Source organism: Clinocottus analis, unplaced genomic scaffold, assembly GCF_023055335.1.
Source record: "Clinocottus analis isolate CAN_PGR_092001 unplaced genomic scaffold, fCliAna1.0.p SCAF_12, whole genome shotgun sequence".
Lineage (NCBI taxonomy): Eukaryota > Metazoa > Chordata > Actinopteri > Perciformes > Cottidae > Clinocottus > Clinocottus analis.
This window is the reverse complement of record NW_027175843.1, coordinates 19541029-19551764: the sequence shown is the minus strand read 5'-3', so window position 1 is coordinate 19551764 and position 10736 is coordinate 19541029. Positions and strand designations below refer to the sequence as shown.

The 10736-nt window shown below is 38.6% G+C and overlaps 1 protein-coding gene and 1 pseudogene across 1 annotated transcript; both read left to right on the top strand.

Moving 5' to 3' along the window:
- The first annotated feature begins 2999 nt into the window (after positions 1-2999).
- Positions 3000-4216, top strand: LOC137783114 (trace amine-associated receptor 13c-like; annotated as a pseudogene).
- A 2367-nt stretch (positions 4217-6583) lies between these two features.
- LOC137783126 (trace amine-associated receptor 13c-like) lies at positions 6584-7745 on the top strand. Its single transcript, XM_068572916.1, has 2 exons — positions 6584-6756; positions 6929-7745. The coding sequence occupies exons 1-2, from the start codon at positions 6584-6586 to the stop codon at positions 7743-7745; spliced, it is 990 nt and encodes a 329-aa protein (XP_068429017.1).
- Positions 7746-10736: the final 2991 nt, after the last annotated feature.

Here is a 10736-nt window from a genome sequence, read left to right as displayed (position 1 = left end):
AGAGACGCTGCATGGAGGCTAAAAATAGACCAAAAAAAGTGCTGAGTCAGGCTGGTGAGAATTAATTACCAGATGTAAAAGTCTTGGTTCTCATCTGCTTGGTTAGTCCACACAGTGTGAGGTGGATTAAAATATGTTCTCTCTCTTAAACAAGTTGACAAAATCACTCTAATGTACCTTGACACTGAAAATAACAAACTAAATATTTAACATTTTGGATCTTCTGCAATATGACTCAGTCAAACCTGGAACAGTGTAAAGATTGAAGTGGCTGACTTAGATTTATGTTATTTAAAGGTACGAGTCTAATGGTTCATCTGTTATATGAAAGGTCTCAATGTGAGGAAATAATAGGCAGGTTTAATAAGGTTAAAAAAAACCTGCTTCACAGGTTAACAGTTAAACTATACGAATATTAGATTGAAATACTTTGGCCACCGGATGATGGTAAACGCATTTAACTGGAGGCCTGCAGTGTTTTCTTTTCAGCAAACAATCGTAATGTTTACCTAAAATGCAAGTTTTTAAATCCTTTTCACTTCTGAAATCAGGAGAGAACTAAAACGTACTGATTGCCTTAATAAGTTATGCATTATAAGAATAATTACTAGCATCTTGATAATATGATCTAAATGTAATATGCAGATATTGTTAAATAAGTTATTGTGCTTCTCACTGAAAAGCTGTTTCTGCATTTTATTCTCTTGGATAAACAATAAGCTCAAAGCTCTTTAATGCTGGTTTTACACACATAAATATACACAGGTCCAACAACTGACATTAGAAGAGGGCTTTGGGGTCATTTCCCTGTGAACTAAATGCTTTAATGATTCGACAAGAGCAAAACAATTGATGACAAGAGGTTTTAAAACCATGTTAGTCTGCATAAATTAGCATAAATTACTTGCCAATCTGTAATAGATGAGAATCTAGTTAAATGTTGCAATGAATGATTCAAACTTCAATCTGAAATGATTGTTTGTCGCTTTTTTCTGTCACTTGTCTTTATTGTCAACGGGTATAAAAAATAATCTTTTTGTTTACATTTCATAAAAATCTGTTTCAAACACAACATAAACATCAACAAAATGATTGCATTGAGCAAAATGTCTGCTTGAGCAGAGCCCTTCTGTTGTGGAACCAGAGGCGTCCAAGGTCCAGGAAGAAAGTTAGGGACCTAAACCTCCGGTACACGAAATGTGCACTAAATGAATTACTGCTATTGTTATAATAGAAATAAAGCAATACTTTGCATCATGAAAAAAGAGAAATTACATCCTAGAAGGTTTTTTCCCAGACCTACTTCTTGCTCTCTGACATTGGCCAGTGGCATGGTCGGCCACACAGTTCTATATCAGTGTTTAGTGGCTCAGACATGTTCACACTGACATCTTTACGACACAGTGATCCTTTCATTTTGGTTCTTGAGACCCAACCACTAACCCAGAGGTGGGCAAAGTACGGCATCAAGCATTATAAGTTTTCTAATTATTTTTTCCCCGAAATTTTTATTGTTGTAATTATTATTAATATTAGGCATGGCAGTCATACAGTGAAACCAGCAGCGCATTGACATTAACATCAGAGCTGAAGAGGGGAGGGTTGTGTTGAATCAAACAAAAAGGAGCTTGATAAGTGAACTGTTTTTTAATTTGTGGAAAAGTATTTTGAGTATTTTAAATAGAAAATACCTCACTCTAAAGTATTTGGTTGAACTGCAACTGCTGTTCCATAACTTCCCTTGGGATGAATAGAGTTATGTATTACCTTATTTCAACTGTCTTTTTGTATATCACGTTCTCTAATCAACTATAAAGTATGTCCGTTGGCATCATATATAAGCTGAAGCTATACTTGTGCAAAAATGAAGTCAACGTGACAGTGTAAGGTATAAAAATGTTTAAAACCACATATGTAACACCAAATTATAATTGAAATTATATCAATGCCTTTTCATAGGTTTACAAAACCAACTGAAAACATTGTATGGAGTTAATTTAACTTGTCAGTCTTGTATTTTAAGGGATTAGCAGCTCTGTCTCACTGTGAAATGTCATTATTTAAATAATGAAACATTGAACACTTAATGTGTATAAACTAGAGGAAACACATAACTCAAGAACAAATTCTGTCAGACAAATCAGTTGTGCCGTGTTTTCACCAAAAGTGAGTAAAGTCAGGTGAAAAAGCGTTGTTTTGGTGTGAATGCGCCTATAAAGCACTTAAAGCTTTCTGAGATGAGCAGGATATCTTAGCAATAAAAATAGGAGGAATTTTGCACCTAATCTGAGACAGCCAGAGAGAGGATGAGGAGGTTGGTGGGGCTGTGCAGCTGCCTGGAGAGAAATGATGTAATTAATAATAATATTAACTTGTTAGTAACATCAATGCGTGTATTTTGGAGTCCAGCATGCTGAGGAGTAATCTCTGCCTGAAGTGGGAGATAGAGATGATGACCAGCCTTCTCCAAGTCCACAAAGCACATGCACGGGCCGCCTGGCAGAGGTAGCTGAGTGTGGAGGTCACAGCACCTGGCCAACTGGAGATCAGAAACATTGAAAGGGTTTTTCTGACTAGTGATCAGAGAAAACTATTGAGGTGGGCCAGCAGGGAAATGGTGACAACTGCAGGGTCTAAAGTTCAACAACACATGACAGAACTCATAACGACTCATATTTAGTGCAACTTCTTTATGCGTATATCTATGGCTTATCCAGGTTCATGGCATAATAGTAACCAGAAGCTGTATCCTCTCTCCTTCTTGTCTTGGTCATAACTGTCCTAAAAAGGTAACTTTGGCTGTGTTGTGATGGGCCTTGCTGTTCCCTGTTGTTGAGATTTTTTTTTTTTTTTAAATGAGGAGGTGAAAAACAGGGAAATTCCCTTTGAAGATTAATGAAACAGTCAGGGGGAAAGTTCAGTCACTCCCACAAAAACAAAGTTGTCACCAAAGTAAAAAGAGGAGGGACGTGGAAGAAGAAAAGAGATTCATCAGTTGTATGACGAGCTCAGTAGCATCTTGTCTCTTCATCTAGAGAATGAAAACTCTTGAAGAAGCTGAACTTTGCTTTCCAGAACTCCTCAACTCCTCCTGCAGGAAGATCACGCGTCCTCACTCTGTATCTATACTCACTTACATCATACTGTCCTCCATCTGTCTGCTCACTGTGACTCTCAACCTGCTGGTCATCATCTCCATCTCCCACTTCAGGTATTCATATGGTTTAAAAGTGTAAAAAATCTGTACAGAAAAGAAATGGGTAATGCAACAAAACTAAATATCAGATTTAAACTGTCATGGGAAATGTGTTTTTGTTCTTCAGTCATTGCTAATATCTTTTTTTTTTTTAAACTGATGCTACTAATAATGATCAGCATGTTGTTCTCTTTTCTCTTCAGGCAGCTCCACACATCCACCAACCTCCTCCTCCTCTCTCTCGCTGTCTCAGATTTCTTCGTAGGTTTCCTCACGTTGTTTCAAATTATGCTCATAGACGGCTGCTGGTTGTTCGGTGACTTCATGTGTATTCTGTATAATGTTCTGGACTTTATTGTTACCTCTGCCTCAGTAGGAACCATGGTGCTCATATCAGTTGACAGATATGTGGCTATTTGTGAGCCTCTACAATATCCCATCAAAGTCACACAAAAAAGAGTTCAACTCACTGTTTGTCTGTGTTGGATATGTTCTGCTTTCCTTCACAGTCTGCTGCTAAAGAATAACCTGGAACAACCAGGCAGGTATAATTCCTGCTTTGGAGAGTGTGTTGTTGTTATTTACTACATTGCAGGAGTTGCAGATCTTTTTTTCACCTTCCTTGGTCCTGTCACTGTCATCATAGTTCTGTACATGAGAGTGTTTGTGGTGGCTGTGTCTCAGGCTCGTGCCATGCGGTCTCATGTTGCAGCTTTACCTCTCAAGAGATCAGTGACTGTAACTGCTAAAAGATCTGAAATGAAAGCAGCCAGAGCTCTTGGTGTTGTTATTGTTGTATTTATTTTGTGCATCTGCCCATATTATTGTATTTTGCTCGCAGGCCAGAACATCTCGTTTGATCTCACATCTACTTACTTCTTCTCATTTCTGTTTTATTTCAACTCCTGTCTTAACCCTGTGATCTATGCATTGTTTTACCCCTGGTTTAGAAAATCTATTAAGATCATTGTTACTCTTAAGATACTGCAGCCTGGCTCATGTCAGACCACCTTGCTGTAGAGACGCTGCATGGAGGCTAAAAATAGACAAAAAAAAGTGCTGAGTCAGGCTGGTGAGAATTAATTACCAGATGTAAAAGTCTTGGTTCTCATCTGCTTGGTTAGTCCACACAGTGTGAGGTGGATTAAAATATGTTCTCTCTCTTAAGCAAGTTGACAAAATCACTCCAATGTACCTTGACACTGAAAATAACAAACTAAATATTTAACATTTTGGATCTTCTGCAATATGACTCAGCCAAACCTGGAACAGTGTAAAGATTGAAGTGGCTGACTTAGATTTATGTTATTTAAAGGTACGAGTCTAATGGTGTTTATTTGGTTCATCTATGATATAAAAGGTCTCAATGTGAGGAAATTAAGAGATTAAACCATACGAATATTAGATGGAAATACTTTGGCCACTGGATGCTGTTAAACACATTTAACTGGAGGCCTGCAGTGTTTTCTTTTCAGCAAAAAATGGTAATGTCAATGTGACAGTCTATATGAAAATGTTTAAAACCACATATGTAACACCAAATTATAATAAAAATTACATCAATGCCTTTTCATAGGTTTACAAAACCAACTGAAAACATTGTTGGAGTTGATTTAACTTGTCAGTCTTGTATTTTAAGGGATTAGCAGCTCTGTCTGACTGTGAAATGTCATTATTTAAATAATGAAACATTGAACACTTAATGTGTATAAACTAGAGGAAACACATAACTCAAGAACAAATTCTGACAAATCAGTTGTGTCGTGTTTTCACCAAAAGTGAGTGAAGTCAGGTGAAAAAGCGTTGTTTTGGTGTGAATGCGCCTGTAAAGTACTTAAAGCTTTCTGAGATGAGCAGGATATCTTAGCAATATAAATAGGAATTTCGCACCTAATGACTTTACAATTGTATTAAATACTGAATTACTATCAATAATAATAATTAATAAGACGTTTTCTAGTTTAATTTCTAGGTAGCACTACACACTATTTAGCAACTTGTGTGCAATTCATAAACACAGTGTTGAAGGAAAAGGTTTCATACTTATGCCCGGACATGACAGTGTTTTTTCGTCTCCAACAGAGACTCAAAACCCCTCCTACTTTGCTGTATCCAGTAAATGCATGACCTTATGCCATTAAAATAATCTTTGTGCTTGAAATTTATAAAAACAGGTTTCAGAGCCACCAACTCTCACGCTTTCGCCGTGTGACACACGCTTTTTCGTGTTTTCACACGCCACACAACCAATATCTCACGCCAAAAAAAAGTCTGGCGCGCGTTCGTTCCTTTTCAAACTCCCCGACGATAGATGGCGCTGAAGAGCGCATCTGTAAACCTATTCGCTGCGCAGACATCCTGTTGTCCGCAACTGTGGGACCGCCGGCAGAGAGGAGCAGAGAGATGGAGGTATCGGGCTCTCAAGTCTCACGCGTTGAACGTGACTGTCACTCGTTGGTCTTAAGTCACGCCCTCCCGACACACAGCTTTTCGCGGCGGCGCGTATTTCTCGTCTCCTCCCCCCACGAAATCTCACGCCGAGGTTTTTTGAAAAGTTGGCAGCTCTGGGTTTCGAACAAACATTAACAAAATGATTGCATTGAGCAAAATGTGCAGAGCCCTTCTGTTGTGGAACCAGAGGCGTCCAAGGTCCAGGAAGAAAGTTAGGCACCTAAACCTCCGGTACACGAAATGTGCACTAAATGAATTACTGCTATTGTTATAATAGAAATAAAGCAATACTTTGCATCATGAAAAAAGAGAAATTACATCCTAGAAGGTTTTTTTCCAGACCTACTTCTTGCTCTCTGACATTGGCCAGTGGCATGGTCGGCCACACAGTTCTATATCACAGTGTTTAGTGGCTCAGACATGTTCACACTGACATCTTTACGACAAAGTGATCCTTCCATTTTGGTTCTTGAGACCCAACCACTAGCCAGTTTAGTTGGCTTTAAGAAAATCTAACTTTTCAAATATTTCTGGTGTTCACCGCCTCCAGTGCAGATGGAATAATATTCCTTCAAACGATAACAGTTATTTTTTTTCAATGCCATCGCGATTGACCGGTTGATTGCGATGGCATTGTATAAACCTCTTTATTCAAGATCGTAATTATGCATATGTTCTTGTCTTGGTCACAACTGTCCTAAAAAGGTAACTTTGGCTGCGTTGTGATGTTTTTTGCTGTTGGGAGCATAAAGGGAAGTGTAATTGTTTTGAAAAAAGAGGAAAGGGAGGTTAAATACAAGAAAAGGCCCAATGAAGATGGATGAAATAGTCAGGGGGAAGTTCAGTCACTCCCACTGAAAGAAAGTTGTCACCGGAGTAAAAGAAGGAGGGATGTGGAGGACGAGCTCAGCAGCATCTCGTCTCCTCTTCCTGAGAATGAAAACCATTGAAGAAGCTGAACTTTGCTTTCCACAACTTCTCAACTTCTCTTGCAGGAGAATCATGCATCCTCACTCTGTATCTATGTTCACTTACATTTTATTGTCCTCCGTCTCTCTGCTCACTGTGACTCTCAACCTGATGATCATCATCTCCATCTCCCACTTCAGGTATTCATATGGCAGCTGTACAGAAAGAAATTATGAAAGGAACAGAAAAAAAAATCAAATCTTAGACTTTTCAGGGAATTATGTTTTTGTGTTTTAGTCATTGATTTGATGTCTTAAAATAACAACTTAAGCTACTAATAATGATCTGCATGATATTCTTTTATCTCTCCAGGCAGCTGCACACATCCACCAACCTCCTGCTCCTCTCTCTTGCTGTCTCAGATTTCTTCATAGGTTTCCTCATGTTGTTTCAAATTATGCTCTTAGACGGCTGCTGGTTGTTTGGTGACCTCATGTGTATTATGTGGCTGTATCTAACTTACATTATAACGTCTGTCTCAATAGGAACCATGGTGCTCATATCAGTTGACAGATATGTGGCTATTTGTGATCCTCTACATTATCCCAACAAAGTCACACAAAAAAGAGTTCAAGTCTGTGTTTGTCTGTGTTGGATAGGTTCTGTTTTCCTTCACAGTCTGCAGCTGAAGGATAACCTGGAACAACCAGGCAGGTATAATTCCTGCATTGGAGAGTGTGTTGTTGTTGTTAACTACATTGCTGGACTTGCAGATCTTTTTTTCACCTTCATTGGTCCTGTCACTGTCATCATAGTTCTGTACATGAGAGTGTTTGTGGTGGCTGTGTCTCAGGCTCGTGCCATGCGGTCTCATGTTGCAGCTTTCTCTCTCAACTGTTCAGTGACTGTAACTACAAAAAGATCTGAAATGAAAGCAGCCAGAACTCTAGGTGTTGTTGTTATTGTTTTTCTTTTATGCATCTGCCCATATTTTGGTATTTTGCTAGCAGGCCAGAACAACTCGTTCAATGTCACATCTACCTACTTCATATCATTTCTGTTTTATTTCAACTCCTGTCTTAACCCTGTGATCTATGCATTGTTTTACCCCTGGTTCAGAAAATCTATTAAGATCATTGTTACTCTTAAGATACTGCAGCCTGGCTCATGTCAGACCACCTTGCTGTAGAGACGCTGCATGGAGGCTAAAAATAGACAAAAAAAAGTGCTGAGTCAGGCTGGTGAGAATTAATTACCAGATGTAAAAGTCTTGGTTCTCATCTGCTTGGTTAATCCACACAGTGTGAGGTGGATTAAAATATGTTCTCTCTCTTAAACAAGTTGACAAAATCACTCCAATGTACCTTGACACTGAAAATAACACACTAAATATTTAACATTTTTGATCTTCTGCAATATGACTCAGCCAAACCTGGAAAAGTGTAAAGATTTAAGTGGCTGACTTAGATTTATGTTATTTAAAGGTATGAGTCTAATGGTGTTTGTTTGGTTCATTTGTAATATGAAAAGTCTCAATGTGAGGAAATAATAGGCAAAAAAAACTGACATGAGAATCTAGTTAAATGTTGCAATAAATGATCCAAACTTCTTTCTGAAATTATTCTGTTTGTCGCTTTCTCTGTCACTTGTCTTTCTTGCCAACATGTATATAAATAATCATTGTGCTAGAAATCTTTTTTTAATTATAAAAACAGAACATGAACATAAACAAATTATTTGTTTGCAATGACATATTCATACAATAATGCCATGTTATTACACTGTAATCATGTCATGCATTTTTTTTGTTAAATTGAGCCCATTGTTTCCACTGTATCACCCAAATAACATATATTTCCGTCGTAATAACAATTAACATTTTACAAGGTGAGTTTTTATTCGTCTATCTTCATTTACACAACCTTTTCTTTTTCTCTCAGTATTCACATCTTGTTACGCATCTCTTCTCCTCCCAAAGCGTACAGTAAACATTAATGACACAAATGAATGAGAGACAATAGTTTGATTAAAAGAATAAACATTTATATAGATGCCTGTATGTATGCTGCTTATATTTTGAACCTCTTTCTTTTAAAAACATTTATTTCAAACTCAGCCTAAATGAACGACATGAACACACTCCCATGAATCGATACCTGAGCTACAGATGTGATAGCAAAAATAACTGCAGAGCCTGGCCTTACAAGAGCATATTAGTCCATTTGACATATTTATAACACAATTCAAGCATACATATTAACATTAACCATGCATATAACTTGAGAGGACTCGAAGGTGACTTGAAAGAGCTCCCCAAGTTATGAAAATATGAATTTTTATGTCCATAATCTGATGCCACATCTGATTGGTGCACCTTTCTGGAAAGATTATGACCCATGGAATCCAACAAAACCACTGTCAGACAAAGCCTCAGCAAGATATCAACCACATTCAGATGTATTGTGCATCTGCTCGAGCAAAGCCCCTTTGTTGAGGAACCACAGGTGTTCAAGGTCCAGGAGGAAAGTTAAGGCATTTTTACTTCCAGGGACCTAAACCTACGGTACACGAAATGTACACTAAATGCATTACTAAAAATATTTAAATTTGTTTCATCAAAGTCAAACTGTGCAGAGATACTGTTAACACATTGTGATATTTTATATTTGAAATAAAGCAATGATATGCGTTATTAAAAAGAGATAATGCCTTCTGGAATATTTTTTTTTCCCCGGACCTACTTCTTTCTTTCTTTCATTAGCCAGTGGCATGGTAGGCACATGGTTATATATTACAGTGTCTGACATCTTCAACTCCTACCTCTGGAAGAACTTCTGAACTCCAAACCGAGGCCAACACTAGGATTTGTAAGCAATTACTGTTCAACAAAAATAACAAATTGGAATTAAATTAAAAGTATTCAAAAGTGTTGGTCACATTATTATATATATTCTAAGTAACTCTCTGTCTACTGGCTTTGTGACCTCCTGCCTCAAACATGCAGTAGCATTGACCCTTTGGGTCATGTGTGACCATGTATGTAGTTCCTGGATTGTCCCTTTATGCACAGAGCAAAGGCTACACAGACTTGAGTTCAACAACGCATGACATAACTTAGAACATACCAAGTTAAACCTCTTTATTGCAAAACTTTTGAAAATATTCTTGTATCGATAGCGTATCAAGGTTCTTGGCATAATATTAACCAGAAGTGTTACTCTCCTTTCTTCATGTCTTGGTCACAACTATCCTAAAAAGGATTAGAAGCATTTTAAATGTTAGCTTCATTGTAATTGTTGCCCGTTGCAGAGCAAAAACAAATAGGAACCTACTTCCAGCTCAAGCCCTCTTCCATCTTTTCTGACTCCTGTCAAATCGCTGTCCTTACCTGGGAGATTAAGGAATCAGTGATCGCCGCGACTGAGGGTTAAGCTGGTCCCAGCGCAAGTTCTCCAAAGCGCCTGTTTGTTGCTCAGGCCCTTCAGTCTGCAGTCTACCAGTGGGTCCACTCCTCAAAGCTTACTTGCTTTTGAGGAGTGGGGCATCCTACGAACCCAGGACGTTCTGTGGCAGTGCTTCTGATGGGCTTTACTCAATGAAGACACCAGGAAATTACTTAACGCCTTCCCAGTCTGCAATCAACACAAGCCTTCTCGCCATGCCCCTGCCAGTCTCCTGCAGCCTCTCCCAGTGCCTCATCGTCTGTGGTCCCACATCTCCCTGGCCTTTGTCAATGAGTTACCACCATCTGAGGGGCCATCCTGACAGTGGTTGACAGGTAGCAAGCTGGCTCATTTAATTTCCCTGCCCAAACTCCCGTCAGTTAAAAAGATGACAGAACTTGTCTCCTTGACTTCATGAGATCCCAATCGACGTAGTCTCCGACCGAGGACATTGAAGTAACCATGAACTGGACCGGCGCTGGTCACAACTGTCCTAAAAAAGCAACTTTGACCGCAATGTGATGTGCCTTGCTGTTCCCCGTTGCAGAGGAATATGTAAATTTGTATTATTTAGAATACAAGGGAAAAAGAGGAGGGGGAGGTGAAATACAAGGAAAAGACCAATGAAGATAGCTGAACTAGTCAGGGAGACGTTCAGTCCCTCCCACTGAAATAAAATTATCATAGAGTAGAAGAGTAAGAAGGGATGTGGAGGCAGAAAGAGATTCATCAGTTGT